Raw genomic sequence first — 26872 nt, forward strand, 5'->3', positions numbered from 1 at the left:
AGAATAGGTTTGCACATTGGGAAGATCACTCTGGTGGTAAATGGAGAACTAAAAGGAGTGTAAAGCATTGAAAATAACTTACAAATACTGTGGTTGAGAAACCCTGGGTTAAAAAAAGATACAAAATCCATTAAGGAGTTTTAGGAGGTAAAACTTACAGACTGACTAGATGCAGATGGAGAAGAAGAGAGGTTAAAGGCCTATACCAGTTTTCTGGTTGGGGAAATCTGAGTAGATGATGGAACAGAAAAGGCAAGGGGAAAGCATGGGCATCACTTCCTCCAGACACATGCATTAGGAAGCATCTGTGGTGCATCCACGTTGGACACACTGGCTTGGAGCATAAGAGAAACTCCCTGGTAACAAGAGTGGAAGCCCTCTTCTTAACTGATATCCTGTTAACAAACATGCTGAATTAACTGTGATACCAATGACAGACCACAGGCCACACCTCAGCACATTTACTCTTATCAAGCAGTATACTTACCAAGGGCCACATGTATTTGCTCCAGGCAGTTGTAAATAACTTAATAAAATATTAATAAACCAATAAATGTTCAGAAAGAAAAGTTGTTCCTATGAAAGTTAAGTCAAATGCTCTGGAAATACACAAAACCTTACATAACTCAATAACTGGTATGAAAAATTTTAGACACATAAACACACAGTCAGAATAAAGGTAAGTTATAGTCTGACCCAGTGCAAGCCTGCAGAGGTAGCTGATTAGGCAGTCAAGGGGTTGGATCTGGGCTGTCAGCCCATCTGCCATATATAAACGCCACAACTTTTCTGCTAGTTACTTAACCCAAGATTCAGTTTCTTCAACTATACAGTAAACTCCATTTCAACATATGGTTGTTCTGAGACTACACTGGTATTTTTTAAGTGGCCAACATTATGCCTAACCACAGGAAGCAAATACCCAGTTGGTAATGCTATCTTTCAGTCATCCCTTCAGAAAAGGAGTACTTTTCTTTTAAGGAAGACTCAAAGTTTGAGATACTTGCTTCATATCACAGCTATATATTATGCTGCTCTCATCTGTCCTATGGACTTCTAAAAAGAAGTTTGGAAAAGACCTACTATGACCTGGAGGCTTAAACCTACTGACTACATCTCTGGTAAGCTAAATCATTAAAGAGAGCAAGTAACAGAACCTACCAACAGAACTATACCAATACTGAAGACCAAGGACTCAATATTTACTTGACTTTTACGTATGTAGTCTTTCTTAATAAGGATTATCTATCTTACTAAAAAAGAAAAGTATGTTTACCTTTAGTATCATTATTTCCCCTTAATTTTAAAGGAACAGGATAAAATGTGCAATTTCCCTTAGGCTCCAGATGGAAAGGACCATGTCATATTCATCATTTGATTTCTAGCAACCAGCAATAGGATGCAGTAAAAAGGTTTTTGCATAAATGAAATTATATTTCTACTCTTTCTTAAATTTAAATGAGATACATAAGTTACCATATCTGCTCTTTCCCCATAATATATATACTGGGGAGGAGGATTTCATGGGAGAGATTAAGTGCTTCCCCTCAAATGTTTCATTACAGAAATTTTAAAAGACCACTCTCTCCTGAACAGAAGTGCTGTTTCTCCATGGAGTGGAGAACTGGGAAGATGAGGGATGATTATCATTGAATTAATAATTAGTACCTCTGTGGGCTTCCCTTGTAGCTTAGTCAGTAAAGAATCTGCCTGCAATGCAGGAGACCTGGGTTCGACTCCTGAGTCAGGAAGATCCCCTGGAGAAGGAAATGGCAGCCTACTCTAGTATTTTTGCCTGGAGAATCCCATGGACAGAGGAGCCTGGTGGGCTACAGTCCATGGGATCGCAAGAGTTGGACATGACTTAGTAACTAAACCACCACCACCTCTTTGAAATTATGGCTGCTATGAGACTGACCTAGTATGAATATACAACTTTTGGGGGTTCCACTGCTTTTGGAGGGACTAGCTATGATTGAAGGAACTGCACTACAACTAGAATGCAATCTAAAGGAAACCATGGAGGTTTTAAAACATGTACAACATTGCAAGAGAGTTCCCTTTTCTCCACACTCTTTCCAGCATTTATTGTTTATAGATATTTTGGTGACGGCCATTCTGACCAGTCTGAAGTTGATACTTCATTGTAGTTTTGATTTGCATTTCTAATAATGAGTGATGTTGAGCATCTTTTAATGTGTTTATTAGCCATCTGTATGTCTTTGGAGAAATGTCTGCACTGTTGGTGGGAATGTAAATTGATACAGCTATTATAGAGAAAAGTATGGAGATTCTTGAAAAAAGCGAGGAATAAAAATATCATACAATGCCAACAATCCCACTATGGTTCCAAAACCATAATTGGAAAAGACACATGTACCCCTATGTTCAATGCAGCACTATTTATAAGAGCTAGGATATGGAGGCAACCTAGATGTCCACTGACAGATGAATGGATAAAGAAGTTGTGGTACATATATAATGGAATATTACTCAGCCATAAAAAAATGCATTGAGTAAATTCTGATGAAGTAAATGAACCTAGAGCCTGTTATACAGAGTGAAGTAAGTCAGAAAGAGGAAAACAAATATTGTATATCAATGCATGTATATGGAGTCTGGAAAGATAGTACTGATGAACCTATCTGCAGGACCACAGTGGAGACACAGACATAGTGAGCAGACTTGTGGACACAGTGGAGGAGGGAGAGGGTGGGACGAATTAAGAGTAGCATGGAAAAATATACATTGCCACATGTAAAATGGATAGCCAGTGACAATCTGCTGTATGATGAAGGGAGGTCAAACCTGGTGCTCTGTGACAACATAGAGAGGTGGAATGGGGTGGAGATGGAAGAGAGATTTAGGAGGAAGGAGACATATGTGACATATGGCTGATTCATGTTGATATACGGCAGAAACCAACACAATATTATACAGCAATTATCCTCCAATTAAAAATATATTATTTAAAAAACCAAACGTACTACATAATGACAACTTTTGTGAATATTTAGTACTGTGTGTGAAGTTATCAAATGCAGAACAGCTGTAAAGTACTCAGATTAATGTATAAGTTCTAATAAATACTGAGGAACTTACCTAGATTTATCCAAATTCCACCTGGCTTGAGTATTTTCCATATTGTATCAATATAATCAATTACATTGTGAGCTGTGTCTATGAAGAAACAGGTAGCAATACAGTCCCAGGTATCTATTTAAGGAAAATCAAATTACTACATGTTATGCTATTTTGCCTTTTCATGAATTCTATAAATGAACCAGTTACCTCTTTACAGATACGAATATTTAACTGCAGAGGTATAGAAGCTAAACTCTTCCCATCAAATACTATAATCTAGGCAACCAAATAATCATTTACAAAATATGTCATCATTCATAAAAGCTTTTATTGCTAATTTGATAACATAACCAATTTGGAAATCATTTTTGATAACCGATTATCACTATATCTGCACCAAGTCATATTTATGAGTTTTGTTTATAATCTTTTCAATTTTTAGCTTTAATTATGATGACTAATAAAAATTTTAACAATTAAAAATTGTTTTTAATTTAAAAGTAAAATCAGTTGCAATGAAATTAAGTCATTTTAAGTTGTGATTTAAACCAGTGTTAACTACTAATTCTGGAAGGTTTCAAAAAAGACTGAATGCATCTGCTGCCAACTGAGAAATGAATGGTATCAAAATACATAAGCATCCACCAGTACTTAGGGGAACTGTCATTTAAAAAGAGGGATGGGACAGTCAGCAGCAGAGGGTGAAAAGCGAACAGAGAACAGTTTGCCTTCTGGAGGCTGTGGCTTGGCACGGAGACAGAGGAGACTGCCTGAAAGTGGCTGTCTGTACAGATAAGGCACTTCATCCAACCACGGATCACCTTCCCCACCTCCTCTCTCAAACCGTGCTCCAGAAGAATCATTTTTAGATGCCGAAGCAATGTTTTTCATTATTTCACTTCTATTTTGAGACCTGCTCCCTAACTTATCCTAACATCATCTCCTTGTACCTCCAGTGCAGGATCTCCCAGTGTCAGCATTCAGGGAAAAACAATAACTTCGCTAACTTGTTACTGTCCTGCTCTAATCACTCCAAGGCCTCCCATTCCTCTTCGAGTACAATTTGAAGTCTTAGCTATGGCCTACAAGTCTGTCTCACCAAACTCTCTCATCTCCCATCACCCGCCTGCTGCTCACCACATCCCAGCCAAATGGATCCTCTAGCTCTTCAGGAGCAGAACAAGTGTCTTTCACACCCCAGAATCTTCCTTTCTTTGCCATTTCCTTTGTCTGCAACACTTTCCCCCCATATATCTGAATGACCTGCCTCTTCAGTCTCATGAGGTTCTCTGCTCAATTTTTAAGTTCCCCCCTTAGAAAGACCTTCCTGGTAATTCCATATAAAACAGCAGACCCTCCCCAGTCAATCATTATCCCCTTTACCTGCCTTATTTTTCTTCCTCACAATATTAATTTATTATTGCCTCTCTCCAAACTAGAATATGGGTTCCCTGTGAATAGGAACTTTGTTTTGCTCACTGCTGTCTCCACAGGACCTGGAATATACCTTCTACTTAGCAGGTGGCTCAACAAATACCTGTTAAACAAACAAACTTGCTGACCCCTCAGCCTTCTTTTTTTCTTTTTATTGCCACGCCTCTCTCCTCTTTCCCCATTATCATCTTCCTTTCTCTAATGACTAGCTCAAGTTTCTTCTACATTTTGCCAGGCTGAAGTCCAAACTTCATAGATTATAAAGGGCCTCCACAATCTGGAACCAACCTACTTCTCTAGCCTCATCGTCCATTAAATCCCCCAGAGTCCTTTTTCCTTGCAGCCAGGCTGTTCTACCATCCCTGGTTACCTTACTCATTCATATCTTTGTACCTCTGAATGCCATTCCTCCCTATTCAAGTCGCTGTCTAAACAAACAGCTCACTTGTCATACTAACCTACTTTCATTTTTACTGTATTCATTACTCAACCTTTGTTTACATGTTGTCTTATATTAATAGATCCAACAGATTATAAATTTCTCAACTGCAGATCCCATATTTCTTTATAGTTCCCATGACTGTCTTATACATAACTCTGAAAATATTCTATTGATAAACTGTCACTGAAGTATACCTTAAATTCTACCATCAAAATGAATGACAACTTTGGCTCAGTACAAAATTAGCTCATTAAATTTAGAATAAAGGATGTGATTTTTAAATGCTTGCTTTGGACTTACTGCATTCTGAGTATATCTCCTGAAAATCTCCTGCTGTCATAGAAAAGTTAGAACCGGGAGGAAGACTGTGGGGGTCAACATCAGGGAAAAAGATGGGTCGAATCTGATCAGCTGACCTTCGGTTATTGCTAAACTGATGAATCCAGGGATAAAGCTTATATTTATTAATTTCAGAACATCTGTAAAATATGAGCATAAAATTCAGTGTTAAGTAAATATTTTACCAAGAAAATCTACTTTAAATACCAAAATTTATAATCGGATTGAGGATTTACTTATATAATTAAATACTGAAAAGTGTTACCACTATACTCTACCCAATTATCTGAAACTCCACATATGCATGTAGGTGAGTAACCAATCATGGATTAAAAGACAGAAACAAAATTAAGTTAAATTCAGATATATAAATGTGCTGTTCATTCAAATTTTTAAACATATACTGCCAAAACTCAAGCCCAAGTAAAAAAACAGTTTAAGTATTTTTTTTCCCAAAAAATGGTATGAGTTGTTACCTAATTATTTTTTTTTGTAACACTCCTTTTTACCTTTTCCCTATCTCCTAACTCACACTGCTACCAAGACAACGTATTGTTTAAATGAGGCAGCTATTTATTTTTTCTCTAACACACCTCTTCTGGATTTAAAGACACTTCTCCACTACTTTATAAATGAGGCCACAGAAGTTCTGAGAAATCTTTCCAACTCAGTTATGTGGAGTCATTTTATGTGAATCATTCTATGAGAATTTGATTAAGTAAAAAAAATGTGACTACTACATGAAAATCTTATTCCACTAAAGAAACAAAGGGGTGAAGATGTTTAAGGAACAATAAGAAAATACTCCTTCCTGGACAATACTTAGCCCTAAATTCTGCAGAGAAATCATTTCAGTGTCATGAATACCCAATCACTTTTTAAAACATCCCTTACCCATCCTGTTCAACATTCTGTTAACTAGGCAACTAATTAAAGTAGTAACAGTATAAGCAATTTAATTTTAATACAAGAAACACTTATGATATATACCATAATTAAACACTATGCACTTCTCTTCAAATTCAGAATTTTTCAAAAATAGGGTAAGTCAATCCAATTCTGAGAAATTACTGTTTCTAGCAAAAAGTAAATTAAATACCTGTTGAGTACAAAGTTGGAAGAAAAAAGCATAAAAAAACTCCATTCATTTCCTTGACAAGCATAACCTAGCATAGCTATTTCCCAGGCCAGTCTTCCTAGTCCAGCACCAGGTACCAGAATATTTACTTTAGAAGGATCCCTGAAATGAAATAAGGCAATTATGTCCAAACTCCTCAAAGGAAAGGGGAGAAAAAAAAAAGACAAAATCCATATTAACAATTAAAAACTTAAGATATTTAATAAGAATAAGCTCACTCAATGCTCTGACTTCTTAAATTTGAGAAATACTTCTAAATATCAATGAGAAATAAGCATATAGGGAATTATCAAATGTTAACAGACTAGGGTTTTATCCCCAAAGTATTATTTTTCAGAAGATAAACTGCCTTCTATCTAAGACTTATGAAGGTACTCCTAGCTATCACCTGTCTTTGCAAGACAAATCATTCCAAAGGAATCTCTGTACATATGAAGAAACCAAACACAATTATTTCAGCACATGAAACAGTAAAAACAAAACTTTATTTCTAAATTCTGTTTCTAATACAATGGTTTACATAGCCAAATCAAGTACAAGCAGATCTTAATGTGTCAGGTCTCTCTTTAAAATCTGATATATTTCAGTTGGCAAAAGAATTTGGAGCTGGGATATTCTTATAAGGAAGATAGGGAACTGCTTTCTAATTGAGGATTGTTGTTGTTGTGGTTAAGTTGCTCAGTTCTAACTTTCTGTAAGCCCATGGACTGCAGCCTGCCAGGCTCCTCTGTCCATGAGATATCCCAGGCAAGAATACTGGAGTGGGTTGCCATTTCCTTTTTCATTAACTGAACGTATATAATGGCAAACATGTCACTCCATGCCATAGGTTTGCAACCAAACTGTTCTCCACTTATTACCATTACCTTACCATCACAAATTTCCTTTGCTATTACATCTGCCATTCTACTTTCAGATCACTAAAAAGCCTTAGCAAAGCAAAGACCTTTCAGGACTTCTGGCTCAATATAATCTTAAGGAAACTAAAATGGTATTCTTGTGGAAAACCAAAGAAAAAAGTATATAATCAGCTGTTATCACGTCAACTAAAAAGGAATTTTACTATTGTCTGTATTCCCCAAATTTAGCTCTTAAAACAAATCCAATTTCCAAATCTACTCCCATGAACACTTCTTTATCTTTAAACTGTATGGTCTTTAAGTCTGATGTGATGCAAACAGCAATAGGACTTTTTACTAGTAGCTCATATGATAACCTTTAGCATTCCCCACTTTGAAAACAAACAAACACAACTATGGGGCTTTTGAAAATTCAATCTACAAATATAGTAACAAGAGGATTCGTATAGGGTCCTTCAATCGTAGATATATATGGAACATATATTTGTATAAAAACCTCAACGAAGTCTATTTAGCCTGTTTCAGTGCTAAATTTTATATATACAATACGGCATACACTGAAACTTGTTAAAAAATGATTTCTGACAAATAGGCTTATTGTGATTAGTAAGATATTCTTTAATACTTGACATGGGCAAACTAAAACCAAGGTGCCTTATAAAAGCTTTCACTAAAATAGAATGTTGCCTTTCATTCCAGATTATATACAATATGTCTATGTGTATGAACACTTTGATTTTTAATAAAGAAAATGGGAATATCTCATTTGGTTCATGCCTACCTATACTGGTTATCTAACATGAACACACATATTTTTAACACTAGATTCTGAAAAACTCCTATCTGTAGGACACCATGCTGGCCCTTGTATAAAGGACCCATCATCATTTTCTACTTCCTTCTAGACCCACCAAAACATTTACTCTCTAGAACTACCTCTTTTCTCAGTTTCCATTTGTCCAATCGAAAACATGCATTTTCTCCAAGTGGCTCTGTTCAGCAATTTTTTAAAAAATCAAGGTAATGCAACAGAAAATATAAAGGATTTGGAAGTAAATTCATAGAGTATTTAAATCTTTATCCAAATAATCAATAATAATCAATTTCTAAAAAAGTAAAAGACTACCACCAGAAATTAGAAATCATGCCAACCTTCAGGGAAAGTTGTATTAATAACAATACTAATATTTATTTTGTTCACTTAAAATTAGCTTTTTGACAGCTATTATTAAATACTCCTGAACTAATCAAGCTTATAGAACTCTATTCCTACCTTGTGGCAGAAAGTTTCTATATAGAACTGCTATTAAAAGGCTGTCCTAAAGCCACAGAATAAAGAATACAGCGAGCCTTACCTTAAGAGAGATTACTTTAGATCTACCAATTATTTGTATTAAGAAAAAAAAAAAGATTTCAGTAGACATACTAAAGAAAACACATTATAAAACAAAGAACTGAAAAACTGATCAAGAATCAAGCAATGAATGGGAGAATTTTTCCCCAAACCTCTGCTCTTAGAATTTTTTTTTTTTTCTATTCGGTATTCATATAAATGATATTAACAGCATACAAGAAAAAGTCTCTGATCACAATGTATATAAAACAAAGGCTTTCTAAAAGGCATTTTCTACTGAGTCTTTATGAAGTCTAGGGCATTTTCTATGAAAATAAGAGAAATATAAATCTAAGTTTAGACCTTTTTGGTGAGCTGACTTTTTAAACTTAGAAAACCAGGAGCCATATAATTAATATGTGCCTCAGTAATCAAGTGTTGCTGGCTTGAGATTCTTAGCAAAAACCAGGCAAGTAAACAAGTGCATGTAGTTATTAGGCTGGACTATGGATGACCAATCTTTTTTGCCTTTTCATGCTGTTCATGGGGTTCTCAAGGCAAGAATACCGAAGTGGTTTGTCATTGCCTTCTCCAGTGCCACTCCCTTCTCCAGTGATGCTAGGAAAGTTTGAAGGCAGGAGGAGAAGGGGACAACAGAGGATGAGATGTTTGGTTGGCATCACCGACTCAATGGACATGAATTTGAGTAGGGTCTGGGAGGTGGTGATGGACAGGGAAGCCTGGTGTGCTGCAGTCCATGGGGCCGCAGAGTCGGACACAGCTGAGGAACTGAACTGATGGATAAGCAATATATTTACTACAAATGTAACACCCCTGATAATAGTGGGAAACTTCTAATGCTTTTCTAGACAAGCAAGAATAAAGAGTACAGAGAGCACTTGTGGGTTTGAAGAGGCCATGGTTGCACCGTGGTTGGCCATGTTTATACCAACCTTTGCTCTCCAGCTATTTTACCATCAGTAAACGCTGTTCTTGGGAGAAGTTTCCTTTACTGTATAGAGAATAATTTTTGCATAGCATCTGCAAATAAGTGAATTCCAACACACAAAATACTTTTTCTTGGTGTGTCAGCATGATGACACTTAGCTGACCCCTGGTGGTAAGTGTATGTACAACTTTCAAGCATCAGAAGAGTTTGGTTCTATTACAATCACAATTCACATGGTAGAAGCCACTACCCACATGTGGCTACTAAATACTTAAAATATGGTTAGTTCTATTGAAATGTGCTGCAAGTATAAAATAAATGCCAATATTCAAAGACAGTATAAAGGAATGTAAAATATCTCATTAAAATCTTATATACTATAACATACTTATATGTTAATATGTTTTAGATATACTGGGTTATTTAAAGTATATTATTAATCTCACCTGTTTCACTTTTCATGTGACTACTAGACAATTTAAAACAACATAGGTGACTTGCATTATATTTCTATTGAACACTGCTAGTCCATACAGAGAACTCATAAACACACAATTCTGGGCAAAAAACAATTGTAAAATGACATCACAAACCATTATATAATCTTTTAAAACATATAGAACACAATGTGTTATTCATATATGTATATATAAACATGTACCTAATGTAGAAAGCTAAGATTAGAATAACAAATTTATGCTAGTTGTTATCTCCAGAGAGAAGAATGTGCTCTGTATGATTTGCAGAGCAGTTTCAACTGTTAAACAACAAAGAAATCTGAAATAAATATGGCAAAATGTCACGGTTTAATAGAGTTGGATGTTGAGACACTTTATTCAAACTAGAAAATGGGTTAGAAATCAGAATTAGTGTCTAGTCCCTTCAAAAATATGGTCCCAACTTATTTATCTTCTTCCAACAAAGAACTTCGTACATCACCAAGACAACTTTTAATCAATTCCAGAAAACACTTTCTCACCGTAATCTTGAGAGCTCCAACATACCTACAGAAACTTAGTTTAAATTATCACCTTATCTATAAAGTCTTTCTTTTCCCAAATATCCCAGGCAGAGCTTTAACTCACTTTTCAGTGTTTTCAGTGCTTCATTCATACCTTTGTTTATATGCCCAGTTCATCACTTTGCTTCTTTCATTTAATACAGGGGTCAGCAACTATAACCCACTAGCCAGTCACCTGTATTTGTAAAAAGGTTTTATTGGAACACAGCCATGTCCATTCATTTATGTACTGTCTATGGCAATGTTCTCATGACAACAGAGCTAGATAGTCAGTAGCCAGAGACCCCAATGCCTACAAAGCCTAAAATATTTTCTAGCTAGCCCTTTAAGAAAAAGCTTACCAATTCTTGATTTAATATATCTTGAACTTTCCCAATCAGTACACAGAGCTTTCTTAATCTGTTTTATGACTAAGTAGTCCATTTAATACTATAAAATAATGTATCAAAATAATAATGCTAATTAAGGACATTTAGATTGCCTCCAATGTCTTATTATATAACAGTAAAGCTAATATCTTTGGCATAAATAATGTCCGTATGCAGGAGCTTATCTGTAGAAAGCTTTCCCCAAACTGAATTGCAAGGATCAAAACTGAATTTTGTTCAATGTTACCAAATTGCCCTCCATTAAATTTTACTAATTTATTCTTCCACCAGCAACATATGTTTCCTCATACCTTCAGAAAGTTATATAATTTTCAAATTCTTGCAGTAGATTAAAATGGCATCTTAGTATGGTTTTTATATTTGCATTTTCTTATGAGATTAAGCATGTTATATTTCTTTATCTGTTTACTATTTACACTATTTTTCTACTAGGTTATCATCTTGAATTGTTTTTCCACTATTTTTTAATACTTGAAAAAATTTTTTCAAGATTTTTAAGTACTTGAAATGCTGGAATGGTAGGCACTTGGGATCTTGATGAAAAAGAAATCTGAAATATTTATTTGTCTCTCTGGTCTAAGAGAGCTTTCTGGATTAAAGATATATTAAATATCTTATTTATTTTATCTTAACATCTCTTAAAATATTAAAGAGACTATTTTCAGTCTCTAAACTACCTTTGCATTATTTGGCAATCTTCATTTGCTCTTTTAAAATGGTTTCTTTCAGATGCAAATAATTCTTTTATAACTTACATTCTTTATTTTAATCTAAGTAGAAAAAGCCATCTTTAAAGGATTTTAAAAGTCTTCTTGAAGGGTTAGACATATTCTAAGAGGCAAAGACATAATAGATTTACCACCCACAAACAGACAGAATAACACTTCAAATTCTTCTAAAATAGACTGGGTTAATGAAACTAAGATCTGAAGAACTACAATCCGGTAGTTTTCAGGATTCATAAAAGAATATGATTCTACATGGTTGTGATTTCCCATTTCAAATAGGAGTTGAACCTAAGAATCTCTCTTTCCTTAGCAAGTATAAACTCACAGCACTAAATTTCTGAGCTAATAATAACTGAGGTATCTGGTGTTCAGCACAATTAAAACAGCATTTCATTAATTTACAAACAGGCCCCAATACACATGTCAGTCTGTCAGCTTCAAAGCTGCTTATACTTGTAAACTTAGACATTTAAAAATTCTCAACAGGAACAAATTGGACAAACTGATAAGACAAATATGCTTACACAGAAAAAAAGTATTTTAATGACCACAGGAATAGTTAATTTATGCATATTTAAGTATATTATGTTTTGCAAACAGATCTGTTAGAAAAGGCCTTTATTGAAATTTCAAAAAGAAAAGAACACAATCAAAAGGCTAGCTGACATAAACATTACTGAAATTCAGCCTGAGTATAACAATATCAAATTCACAGGTGTTTGCTGTGGCACAAACAGAATCCTAAAAATTTTATCTGAGTCCCAAACTTGACCAGAATTTACCTGAATTCTGAAGCACTACAATCATGTCCCTTTTTCAGGACTTAGAGTTTACCTTTCGTGGCAAAGTTATGACTTTAATATGGATAAAGACTTGGCTATGTTTTGTTAGGCTTATTTTTTAAGGGTTTTTGAAAAACTCATCTTATATGCTCTAAGGAAACCAATCTAAATTAAACAAGCAAAACAAATGACAGAAGAAAAAATATGTAAATTTTCCATTGGGTACCAGAATGACAAAAAAAAAAGTTTGATATTTTGATGCACTTGATTTAAAATTCATACATCCCTGCCTACTTTTATAACAGTGATTACTATCAGAGAAGGGAAACGGGTAACTGGGGAGGAGATTTTATATCCTTTGAAACCTTTAAAATTTTGAATCCTGTAAAATACCTATTTAAAACATTTTTAAATCATTCTTTTATATTAAAATAACCTGTTAGAAACATTAAAGTTAATTCATCCTTTTCTCACCAGTCTACATTTTATCTGGCAACAGTAATAAAAATACTACTACTAATAATAACAGGTAAATAACAATAAAATAATACTTGTGCTAGTTCAATTAAGTGCCTTTAACCATGAGATCCCCTTTTACTATGGCTAACATTATCATGCTGACAGGATACTATGGCAATATACATGATTCAGTGATCACTAAGTATGAATGAAATCATATTTAAAGTGCTAGAAATTATGCTGACATATGCATTTGACATTCAGCCTTCCAAAAATACCCAAACTTTAGTATACTCCAACTGTAAAGAGTTTTATCTCACAACTTACTTTTCAGAAACAAAGATATTTTGAATATTAAGAAATACCTGGACTTTATATTTACAAAGACTAGTAAAATATATGATCTATTATTTTATAGATAGTACATACATTGAGTATACCAACTAGAAGAATCTTTAAGATTTTTGAAAGCAGCAATATTTATAAAAGTTCCCTAAACTGAAAACATTTATAAAAAGTATGAAAAATGAGGAAATATGAGACTAGATTATGATTCTAACAGTTGTAGAATATTTAATGTAGGACCACTGATAAAAATTAACAAAATAACTTGTAGCACTTATTAAAGTAAACAAAGGTAGCCTTACAGAATAAAAGAAAATTATTAATAATAGGAAAAAGAAAAAAAAACGATCACTTCATTTGACATAGAAAAGGCATTTGACAAATGCAACATCCTTTCATGACAAAAACTCTCAGGAAATAAGAGAGGGAAAATTTCTCAATATCAAAAAAGGGCATTTATAAAAAACCTAGAGCTAAAATTATACCCAAAAGTGAAAGACTGAAAGCTTTCCCTCTAAGATCAGAAACTAGATAAGGACGTACTTCCAGAGCTATTTTAATGGGAAAGGAAGAGGCAAAAACCACCTTTATTCACAAACAAGATGATCTTTTATGTAGAAAATCCCAAAGAATCAACAAGAAGGCTACTAGAGCTAGTAAACAACTTAAGCAAAGTTGCAACACATAAAAATAAACATAAACACATTAAAAAATCAGTTCTGTTTCTATCCATTGGCAAAGAACAATCAGAAGAGAAAATTAAGAAAACAATTCCATACATGAAAAAGAATGAAAAACTTAGGATTAAATCTAACCAAGGAGATGCTACACTGAAAACTTGTATACTGAAACTTAAAAAACAAGGTTGAAAGATAATAAAGAATACCTAAATAAATGGAAAGACATCCTATATTCATGAATTAGTGCTAGTGCTGAATCGCTTCAGGTGTGTCCAACTCTTTGCAACCCTATGGACTGTAGCCCACCAGGCTCCTCTGTCCGTAAGATTCTCCAGGCAACAATAATGGAGTGGGTTGCCATGCCCTTCTCCAGGGGTCCTTCCACCCAGGGATCAAACCTACACCTTTTACGTCTCCTACATTAGTGGGTGGGTTCTTTACCACTAGCACCACCTGGGAAGCATTACTCATTAAGATATCAATACCACCAGAAACAATCTACATATTCAGCACAATCCCTGGCAATATTCCAACAGCCTCTTTCAGAGAAATGGAGAAACTGATTCTGAAATTCGTATGAAATTGCAAAGAACCCCAAAGAACTAAAATAATCTTGAAAAAGAATAAAATGTACAAATCACACTTCCTGACTTCAAAACCTGCAAAGTTATAGAAATTAAAATAAGTATGGTACTGGCATAAGGAAACACATATAGACCAATGGAATAGAACAGAGAGTCCAGAAATACATACATACATATGAAAAAAGTGAAAGTGTTGTTGCTCAGTCCTGTCTTGACTCTGACTCTTTGCAACCCTAGGGACGGTGGCCTGCCAGGTTCCTCTGTCCATGGAATTATCCAGGCAAGAATACTGGAGTGGGTTGCCATTTCCTTCTCTACGGGATCTTCCCAAACCAGGAATCAAATCTGGGTCTCCTGCACTGCAGGCAGATTTCTTACCCACTGAGCAACGCCAATACATGTCACTCCTATGATTGTGTTACATTATAAAACACTCAATGAAGTCTTATAATGTAACAGCCTGCTTACTCTAAAGACTTTCTTGCCAGCTTGACAAAATCTAAGTAGCCACTTGTGAAAGCCCACAAGGGGAGTGTGAGGGACCTTCAGGAGCTGAGATAGGCTTCTAGCCCTCAGTCAGCAAGAAGCCAGGGCCTACAACCACAATGAAACAAATTCTGCCAACAATCTGCATGAGCTTGGAAGTCTATCCTTCTACAGTCAAGTCTCTAGATGAGAACAAAGTCCAGCACATATCTTTGTTTATAGCCTTGTAAGATCCTACACAGAGTGAAACCATGTCCAGATCCCTACCCACACAGAAACTATGAAGTGTAAATGTGTGCTGTTTTAAGCAGTTAAATTTATGGTATTTTGTTGCGCCAATATACATCTACCTTCCAGATGCAGCAATCTCACATCTAAGGATTTACACATTAATGATACATCTCCAGCAATCCAAAAAATAAACATGCACAAGGTTATTAACTACAGCATTATAAATGCAAGATACTGCCAACTTCTTTACTTAAATAACCAAGTATAGGAGATCGAAGTAGTCTGAAACTGTTTAAAAAAAAAAAAAAAGGACTGACTAAGACCTCCAAGAACTGATATACAGCTAAATTAGGATGTATCATTAAGTGAAAAAAATCAAAGTGCAAAATAAAATATCTATTATGCTGCAGTTTGTGTATGACAAAAGGGGATACCTACAGAGGGGGATAAAAAATACCTACTTACCTCCATAAAAAAGACAGAAAATACAAACAAGAAGGATAAATGAGAAATCAATAATACTGATTACCTACGTGGTAGAGTGGGGTAAAGAAAAGACAGAGGAATGAATGACATTTTTTCTGAATATCATTTTTTTAATATAGTTTTGTCAAGATGATAGTCCACAAATCAAAAAAATTAAAAAACCAACAGGAATGGGGGAGGAGGCAAGGACACACAACCTTAAAACTAAAAGCAAACAAAAACAAATAAACCTAAATATACTGGATTTCACATAAAAAACATAACCATACCTAGGGTGAGAAGGCTGAAAGGGAGCTTATTTGAGTAAAACAGTTAAGAATATTTCTATTAAAAATCCTTAGTTTAGGGGGGAGAATACTTCCTGGCAAATCCTGAACTCCTTTTGGTAATTTTGTTTTTCCTATAATGTGGAGGTAACAATTCTGAAACTTGTGTATTGTAGAAAAATAAAATGTTAGCTGCTCAGTAGTGTCCGACTCTTTGTGACCCCATGGACAGTAGCTCACCAGGCTCCTCTGTCCATGGAGTTCTCCAGGCAAGAATACTGGAGTGGATAGCCAGTCCCTTCTCCAAGGGACATTCTTCCCAACCCAAGGATCGAACCCAGGTCTCCCACATTACAGGCAGATTCTTTACCATCTGAGCTACCAGGGAAGCCCAAGTATTGTAGGACTGAGTGAGTAAGCAAATATACTGATGTCAGAAGCCAGGTTTTGCACTGTGGAAAAGACAGACAGACAGAATGGGGGAAGCTAAGGGAGGAATCCAACAGGGTTGGATTAGAATTGAAAGTACCAACATGAACTCATGATCTCTTGTGTTTGGGGTGTGTGTTTTAGTTCTATCTACTGAAAGACCCATAAGCAATGACATCTCAGGAACAATGAACATGCCTAGTGCCAAATCTTGGTCTCTACACTCCATTCTACATTAAAAGGAACAGGTCCTTGGGAAAATACCCACTCCAGGACTTAAGCAGGAAAGATACAAGATTGAACTAAAATGTCTTTATTATTCCAGAAAGTAAGGAAGTGCTCCAAAAACAATTGAAGCATGCCATGCCAAAAGGACATAGGCACCAACCAACTGGAATCCTACTGGCCAAATCTGAGGAAATTTAAAGATGAAAATTTAAAAAGCAATGGTAATGGATTATAACCTACTGAATAAATAGGAACCATGAGTCATCCCTGTAATCAATAAGAATATTAATAGAATGCTGGTAACTGTAGAGTTAGAAAATCACCATTCCACCAACATCATAACAAGGTTAGTCCATCCAAGATTCAATGGATGACAATTTTAGGAGGGAGAGGGTTTGCAAAGGAATAAGATACTAACTGCATGGTCTCAAAGTATCTCCTCAACAACTGCTTATTAGTTGCAAGAAGAGAAACAGTAACTAAATAGTGGGAAGAACAAAACAACATCTTGATTAAAATCAATGAGGGGCTAACAGACATTGCATATCTCTGAACGTAATATTCTGAAAAGGATACATCAACTCTGTATTAGTTTGAGAGAAGACACACAATCTAGACCTAACCATGAAGAAGTCTAAGACAATGTCAAACCAAAGAATGTTCTATAGAATTACTTCCTCATATTCTTCAAAAACGTCATGAAAGTTAAGAAAAAACAAGGCCGAGGAACTCTTCCAGATTAAAGACTAAGAAAGACATCAGAATTAAACGTAACATCCTGGACTGGATCCTAGACTGAACAGAAAAATAAGTGTGACAAAGGACATTATCAGGATAATTTGTGAAATTTAAATATAGACCACAGATAAGACAGTATTCAAGTTTAAATTTCCTCAATCTGGTAACTGCACTGGGTTTATGTAAGTGAATTATCATTGTTCTTAAGAAAAAACTCAAATAATAGGCAGTAAAAAACATGATATAATACTAACTGATCTCTCAAATAGTTTAAATAATTGTGTATACGTACTGCCGTGGATAAAAACATAAAGGTGGGAAGAAAGAAGGGAAGTAGGAAAAGGAAACAAAAAAGCAAATGTAAAATGCTAAGAACTGGTGAATTTAGGTGAAAAATACACAGGAGCTCTCTATACAATCCATACAACTTCTTGGGTAACTTTGAACTTATTTCAAAATAAAATGTTTTCAAAAAAGAGAAGGGACATATACATACGTATTGAAATTTCTGGATAGATACATCTAAACTGAAAGATGTCAATCAACAAAGAGGGGAAGATGAGGAAAAGGAGGCTTTCTTTTCTCAAAGATCCTTTAAACAATAGAATGAACTCCATCCATTGGTTCTCTTTAAACAGATAACCTCTGAGTCAGGTTCCTAACCTGGGATCCATGGACCAAAGAGGTCTATGGAAAAAATTCACTGTACCTACAAGGGGGTGAAAAGAAAATTACATTTTAATTTCATTAGCCTTTAACTGATGTTTCTATCAGCTGTGAATGCAGCCAACAAACAAGAGTAGCTTTAGAAGTACCTGTGACTTTATCACCAACAGAAATTATACATTATATATATTTTCACTTCATATTAGCTGTTGAGAGTCTCAAAATAACATACAGTATTCAGGTATTTTCAAACTCTATTAAAATCTCCTTTTAAGACATTTAATGTGATACTTGATAAAAAAGCAGGTTATAGCACAAGCTTGCTTAAGCATTTTGATAACCATATTTCAAAATAACTGGTTTCTTTGCAATCCTATGTATGTCACTTTACTCATTTAGAAATGTTTTACTGAAAAAGAAAAGATGGGCTTCGGACTGTTCAAAGTTTTCATGGCATAAAAAAGTTAAGAATCTCTTCTCTGAGCTATAGATCACTCATTTGCATACAAATATGCCATAAAGAGGAAAATTAAAATGCTTTAGAGCTTTTTGCTCTGCCATAAAACAAATTATAAAAGGATAGACATCATTGATAATAAACATTCAATCTAACCATTATTTAATTTCTAGATAATTTCCCATAGTGCTAGAACAATAATTATTCAAAACATTAACTGCAATCTCACACAGATGAAGCATCCAAGAACAGCACATGTAACAGCATACACCAACACATGAAAATATACAGGCACTCAACAACTGTAAAAATGAATCAAGACTGCGAAATTTCTCTTAGAGAAACTCAGTGCTTACATAAAGAAATTGGTTAAAAACAAGATACTATTTACCATTTCTCTTTTGGAAAATTTTTTAAAATTTCTTTAATGATTGGTTGGTAGCAGGCATCCCTTTCTGCTTTCCCAGTTTCACTCCAGTCTCTCACAAACTGTTTCAATGTGGATTTTAACTTATCCATGTCAAACGTAGATGCTGGCATAATCTTTCCATTTCCCTGTTTAAAAAACAGAAATCAATTAGTTTTTCAAAAAGTAATCACTCTTGCATATGGTTATAGTTAAATAATCATGCTATAGAGATACTTTATAGATGGTTTAGAGGGTAAATCACTAGCCTCTCACCTCAACCTGGGTTCAAGTGCAGCTTGAGATCCTAAATGAAAGGAGTTTGGTGGTCTCACTTCTGCCCTCAATAAACTATGGTTCATTAATCACGAAGCCACCATCTAACTAAGCAATGTGTACTCAGGAGAGGATCAGAACTGGAATGCTATGCAGACCAAACTCTAAGACAGGGAAGAGTTCCTTCAGGTCACTCATGGGACAGCATGGACAGGCTCAAGTGACCCAACTGCATCTACCCTGTGGATACAAAAATGACTTGAGCTCCTATTTCTGCCAGTCCCTTGAGAGTTATAAGTAAAAACAATTTTTTTTTAAAGTAAAAGATGAATATCAATAGATGTAAGATTCTGAAAATATCAAGGTAAAATTAATTTTACACAGCTAGTAAAATTGTTTATTAAAAATGTACGTCACTAACTCCACATGCTGTAATAGTCAGAACACTATGGAAAGGTGTATCAAAATGCCAACAATTATCTTAGTATGTTGTGGGGGGGCGGGGGCAATCTGCCAACAAATCCAGTTTCCGGTATACTGTGCTATCAAGCCTAATAAAGGGACTGAACAAAATAAGTGAAAATTTTCTCCAAGTAGAGCAAATGAGCCATGAAAATTACAGAAAAGAAATCCAGAAAGATCTCAAAATATAGAGATTAAATCCTAAAATAAAAACAAAGAGAACAAAATTTGACATACATCTTCTCCATATTCTTTATTTTCAAACATATGTATGCAATCATTCACAATGGTCAGTAGTATTTCTTGATTATGATCAACACATTTCCGGATCTTGTCCAAGTGAAGAAGAAACTGAGGAAGTAGTTTCTGTTGATTAGCTGGGAGTGATCGAAACTGTCTTTCTGTTCGGTGCACTCGCTCATGCATACTGGTGCTAAAACATAAAAGGTGTTTTTTTAATTGGCAAAAGAATTCTCACCAGAGGCCAATCTTAAAATATTTTAAGGTTGTCTTCCTGCACAAATTATTTCCTTATAATGTATACTGTCCAGCCATTTACAACCTTTCAGTTTTTTAAAGGATACTGACTATGAAGTTTTCTATGTTGTCATTGTATTACAAACTCTCTAAGCAACTGAACAAAAGACCAATAGTTTAAAACATCTGCATCAATTAGAAGGGAGGAAAAAAAAGCAAACATAAAGAGGATTAATGCACAGTAAGTTTATTTTTATGATTTCAATTTCCAAAAAAGGTTTTCAGCAGAACAGCTGAATGCTTTAGATTTATCCATCAAGTAGCAGAATGCTGCTCTAAAATCAGAATATACACAAAATGTGTTTTAAGTCAACCAAGTTGAATTTTTTTAAATATTGTAAATGATCTTACATGCCACAAAAATAGTAAACAAATGAAAAACTGAAATTCTATAGCTTTTTATACAACAACATTCACAACAGTTTCCAGATAACTCTAAAGGTCACTTTGAGGACAATCAATTTATAAAACCTAAAAAGAACATCATTTAAAAGTTAAATAATACACTCACAATGAAATATCATTTTACATCAGTCAGATAGATGGGCAAAATTTAAACACCTGACTATATAAAATATTGGTAAAAATGTGGAAGATTTAGAATATTTATCTTGAGATTGATGGTGGGTGCATAAGTTAGTATAACCACTTCAGAAAATTTAGCATTACCTAGTAAAAACTTAATATGCACACTCCCTATGACCTAGCAATCAATACACCTTAGACACAAAATCAAGAAACTCTTGCAAATGGGCACATGACACATGAATAAGTCTCATCACAGCACTGTAAGAAATAACAAGCAAAAAACCTGGAACAACCCAGAAAGTCCATCTCCAATAGACTGAACAAAGAAAATACAGTATAGTTGTACAATGGAATACAATCAATAAATACAGCTACACACAATAAAATGGATAAAACTCAGGAACAAAATATTTGTTGGAGAAAAGCAAGTTGCAGAAAAATACATAATGTACAAATTTCATCTTATATAAAAATAAGCAATATATTTTAGGGACTGAACATATGTAGAAAAACTACAAGGAAAGCAAGGAAATGAAAATTCAGAAAAATGATGTCCTTTGAGGGGAAAAGGATAAGACAATGTTCTTTTTTTAAACTGGGTGGTAGATGTTCACTACATCATTCTTTACATTTTACATATACAAATAAACAAATACATAAATGCATGATGTGTTTCTTCTAAACGTTCTTTGGCATTTACTCAGTACTAAATGGAAATGAAAAATATTCTTTTTCATTCAGTTGCGCGAATCCCTCTAGTCATCCAGATAATTCTCTCATTTTTATCTTATGTCAAATCAGTGTCTAATTTCTGAACAGTCACATCTAAGGAGATTCTGAAGAAACCCTTGACATAACTTATGCAAAAACCACCACCTGTGTGTGGTGGTATTCTGAGGGTGGTTAGGGATACTGTAAACTGGAGTTGGCAGTGGTTGCACCAACTGTTGCTGCTTCTTCTTCTTTTTAAGACCTCTGTAGTCTAACAGATCTGGACTGAAATCCAGGTTATGCTATGTATTTGCTTTGTGACTCTTAGCAAGTTACTTCCTTTCTCTGTGCCTCAACTGCCTCATATACATAAACAAGGAATATATAACAATGATGATAATGATAGAAGCTATGATTTATTGAGATTTAGTTAAGTGTCAGGCACTAAACCAAGTCACTTAAAATGAATTATTCTGAAAAACATGCATAAAACTCCATGAGGCAAATACCAGTATACCCCTCTGCCTACCTAATACATTTCACTGAAACTGTAACAAAATAATGCACACTACACACTTAGCCCAGTGCCTAAAACATAATTAGAGCTCAAATATACGAGGTATATCTAATTTATGAAACTAATGTATACATAGCAAAAATATGAAAAATACAGAACAGTGAAAGTACTCGGGGGGGTAAGTTCCTAATAATTCCTCTTCTAGAGGTAAGTACTTCTAACTCTGGCATATTTCTGCTTTATTGCTGTTGTTTAAGACAAAGTAATCTAATACCTTTCTAGTCAAAAATGCAGCATGTTACTTGGAAGTGGTTAGAAGTGGAGAATCACAGGTCTCATGTGAGACCTACTAAAATGTAATCTGCCTTTTAACAAGATCATCAAATGACTCACATACACATTAAAGTTTTAGAAACACTTGAAATTCTTCATCCTTATCAAAATAATTTTCCCAGGGCAGAAAAAAGTTCTCAAATGACTAAAAGGACTGCTCATCATCCCATCTTACACAACCAAAATTTACTTAGCTATTTCCCAAACACTGGGCATCTAGATACCTTTACCTGTCAACACAATGTACTTTTTGTGTTCAAAATCTATCTATATTTTGGAGGAAAAAAAATTACCACAAATTCCCAAAAGAATTACCACATCAGAAAAGGTAAGAATTTATTAAGTTCTTGATACAAACTGATTTTCAGAAAAACTGTATCAATTGACACTTCTCTCAGTAGAGTATGACACTAAGAAACTACTTAAAGTCATCAAACAGAGCTGCAACAGTTTATAATTTACTGTCAACAGGTTAAACAGTCTCACAGTAATTCTTTCTTTGAATTCCTGGGCACTGGATGCCCTACAACCTCCCTCTGAGCACACCTCAAAACTCAACATTTCCAACCTGAACTTAGCACATGTCCTACCAAAGAAATTTGTACTTCTTCCTAAATGGCTGCTGTTGATCAATGGTACACCATACATCCACCAAGTCAGAAATTAATGAGTCATCCTAAAATGCCTCTTCTCATAGCTCACACGATCAAGAGGACCAGAATCCTTTTGTATGTGCAAGCATGTTCAGTCACTCAGTCGTATCTGACTTTTTGTGACCCCCATAGACTGTAGCCTGCCAGGCTCCTGTGTGGGATTTTTTAACTGGGGCTAATTTCACTCTTCTGTAAATGCTTACGTCACCAACGTGCTTAAGACAGCAGTGGACAAGTTATGACCTCCTGGCTACTTGCCTGTTTTCGTAAAGAGTTCTACTGGAACACAGCTATGCTCATTCCTTCACATACTGCCTGTGGTTGCTTTCACACAAGCACACAGGCCTACACTTTAAGAAAGACCACCTAGCTCTCAGAGTTTAAAATATTCATTGCCTGGCTCTTTAAGAAAAGTTTACCAACCCTGTTTTAAAGGAATATTTTACAACCTTCAGACTCTCCTTGGTTCTGAACTGAGTCAGCATTAAAAGGCCACATCCTTGGGTACCTAAGAGGAGAAAGTAGGGTCAGTGGCTGTATTTCCTCAAGTGTATCCCTACCTCAGGCTCCCTCTACAAGGCAGTGACCCCAACTCTGACTCAGTCATCTTTTATAAGAGTGGGTCCAATGATAGATCTAGCCAAGAATCACAGACCCATTCCTCTGCTCCTGTTGAACTATTCTAGAATTCCAAACAGGGAAACGTATCTATTCAGCAGAGTGTCTCAACCCATTTTAAATATTTATTAAATGCCCAAAGTTGAAATTGTCTTACTAGCATCACTGCTTACTAATATAGGGTAAATTTTAAGTTAATGCTTTTGGATTTCAGGCCAGACTCTACCACAATTTGGTTGGACAACCCTGTGCAAGTTGCTTACTTCTTTACATGCCTATCCCCTCATCTGTAAAAATGAGCTCTACATTTCAGTTTTTAAGATCCCACCTAACTGCTATTTCTAAAAGTAGGACATTTCTGACAAGACCTTTAATATTTCAAATGTAGCATACCCTATATGAGTAGGTATCTCCATTTATAACAAAAGTGGTAATTTAAGGCTAACATTTTTTGCTATAATCATTTTACCTTAGTGAGACTATGTCATCTAAGTAAAATCTATAGGAAGTACAAAATTGAAAGCCACTGGAAAGAGAAAATATTAATCAGAAGACATTTCTTGCTTCACGACCCTTATCTAAATCTCCTATATCCTGATGAAAAGACAGTGAGCAGTAAAACCCAGTTCTCCAATATTTGGATGTACCTGCTAATGGTCTAGAATAGGACTGTCCCTAAGAACTTACTACAATGATGGAAAGGCTTACATCTGCATTGTCCAAGACAGCAGACAATAGTCACATGTGGCTGCTGAGCACCTGAAATGTGGCTACTGAGACTGAAAAGACAAACTGTAAATCTTACTATATTTTAATTAATGCTTAAATTCAGCCAGATGTGATTAGTGGCTGAATATATTGGGTAGCACAGGTCTATAAGATTATAAAATGTTGGAAGGTAATAATCCAGTGTTTTCTGCTACACAATCCTTTCTGTAATTCTAAACATACGTTTAACTGTATACTATTTTTAGTATAAGGGATTTCAATTTTTTTGAGTACATATATATAAAAAGGATTGTTGTAAAAAATGAAATTTTCCTCGATCTCACACTGAACTGCTATGTAAGAGGCAGAGGTGTATAGAAAACAGTATCACAACCACCTGAACACACACACAGGGCCCCTTTCTATATTACCACACTTGGGTCCTAGTTTCAGATCAAAATCCCTTGCCCTCACCCACAAAAAGGCCCAGCTGATACTTAATCATAAATATCAAATCTAAAGTAGTCCTAATACATACTACACCTAATATACAAACACACATTTTAACTGTGTTTACTACAGTCCCAGGACATTTCCCAATATTCTTTCTACATTTTTCAACAGTAAAATATACCAGACTTTTCTGTACCTACCACTTTCAGCTACCTAATGTCAGCTCCTTCTTCTCCCTGTATGGTTCTTCCAGACATAATACTTGCAACAAATTCAATTCTGATTGTCTGCCTTTCCCTCCGTAAGTAATGTGGTCCATGGTTCATATGCCTGGGTTTAATTAGTAGATTATTTCATCAAGATCTTTCAACCTCAAAAAGTCACGGCACAAATGTAATCAGAGTCTAAATAAGCTTTTATTAAGCAAGTTTTGAAATTCAGAATAGTAACAAACTAATCATCAGTTACAAACTGACAAACTATCTGGGAAGGACAAATGTACTTCTTTGCTACCACTCGTCCTGTTAAAAATAGAGTTCCAACAAAACGCCAGGCACTGGTGACATAAAAATAAATAAGGCTCAGTCCCTGCCCTTGAGGAGGTCAGTCAAGCAATATTAAAAAATTTGCATAAAGCACAGCAGGAGCCCGTCTTTACTTGAGTAGGAGGTCACATCTATCTGATTCCAAATGCAGAGTTAGAACACAGTAGTCGGTGGACTCATCCCTCACACGAATAAAAGTGCTTTCTTTACCTGAAAACCCAGTTGTTTTAAGTCCCTTTCAGTTCTTGTAACTACAAGTCTGTGACTAAGCTACTTTAAGATTTATTTATAAGAAAGTCCAAGTTAGGAAGTTTAAAAGTCCTACCACGATGCCCAATCCAGTGAGAATTCGATACATATTTGCAGAAAAGATCATAAAGGCGGCTCCTACAGTATTTTCTCTCATTTCCCTCCCTAAAAATTTGCAAATTTTAGAACATCCGGACTATCTGCGACCTTAATTTCACCCACCAGTTAAAGACACTGAGTGGCATCATTCACTTGCTCACCACAAGTGCCTGTGCGTTCACCGCGCCAAATAGGGGGTGGGGGTAGGGGACCACAAAAGTGCCTGTGCGTTCGCAGCGCCCGGGGGCGGGGAGAGGGGGGCCGGTGCGGCTAGGACCGGGAGGGCCGGGGGATCTTAATGCTGCCCTCAACAAGAACTAGCAACAGTTTGGGAAAAAATGTCCTACAGCATCCCACGTGTAGGTGAACTTGGGTTCTCCGTCTGTTCAGTTTGGAGGACATCGACAACACAAACAAATCATGCCCAGCACTGGACGATTTTACCATCAACATCTTCTATCTGAAATTCTTACAGCACTTTTCCGGTCATCCCCACGGGCCTCAAAGCCAAACCTTTAACGAGGGATGGAAGGCAAGAGGGCTAATCTGCTCCTGAGGTCAGAGGACAAGAGGTTGAGCAGCAGACGGCGCGGCAGACACGCGGGTGTGCTGTGCCGGGAGGGGCTAAGGTGGTGCGAGATGACTCGGGGGCCAGGAGGTCAGCTCAGGCGGCCCGGTTCCGACGCCCCGGAGGCGTGGCGTCCGGCGGGTCCGCCGCAAGCGGCTGGCGCCCCGACGGGCTGAGCCGGGGTCCGCCACGGGCTCCTTACCCGTAGTAGCGGAAGGCATTTATGATCTTCCAGAAGTGCTCGCGCTCGAGCCTCTCCTCCTCTTCCTCCGTGCTGCGCGCGGCCGCCGCCGCCGCCACCGAAACTGCCGCGGCGGAGCCCAAACGCCCGGCGGAGAACTGCACTTCCACCTCCTCGTTCACGCCGCCTCCCCCGCAGCCGGCACCGCCTCCCCCGCAGCCCTCCGGCAGCTGAGAAGCGGGCGGCGGTGGGCGCCGCCGTCGCTGCATCGCCGCCGCGGCCCTCAGCCTGGCTCGCTTGCGTCTCGCCGCGACTGAAAGCGTGGTGGTGGCTGCTCGGCTTTCCTCTAGACGGCGCCCGCTGCGGACATGCCCCCTGCTCGCGGCGCGCTCCGCCCCCGCCGCCCTGAGGCCTCCATCCTCGCCGGGCTCCGCCAGCTCTTCAGAGCTCCCGAAACGACAGCGCCTGCGCATT

At 36.3% G+C, this 26872-nt stretch overlaps 1 protein-coding gene across 1 annotated transcript in view; it reads right to left on the bottom strand.

Moving 5' to 3' along the window:
• The window catches only part of CARNMT1 (carnosine N-methyltransferase 1), a 38754-nt gene extending 12087 nt beyond the window's left edge, over positions 1-26667 (bottom strand). The window contains exons 1-6 of the mRNA XM_068974317.1: positions 26420-26667; positions 19936-20131; positions 18946-19109; positions 6399-6539; positions 5261-5439; positions 3103-3216 (exon numbers count right to left, since the gene is read on the bottom strand). Of these exons, the coding sequence (XP_068830418.1) occupies positions 3103-3216; positions 5261-5439; positions 6399-6539; positions 18946-19109; positions 19936-20131; positions 26420-26667 (1042 nt within the window). The remainder of the gene's footprint in view (positions 1-3102; positions 3217-5260; positions 5440-6398; positions 6540-18945; positions 19110-19935; positions 20132-26419) is intronic.
• Positions 26668-26872: the final 205 nt, after the last annotated feature.

Source organism: Capricornis sumatraensis, chromosome 6, assembly GCF_032405125.1.
Source record: "Capricornis sumatraensis isolate serow.1 chromosome 6, serow.2, whole genome shotgun sequence".
Classification (NCBI taxonomy): Eukaryota; Metazoa; Chordata; class Mammalia; order Artiodactyla; family Bovidae; genus Capricornis; species Capricornis sumatraensis.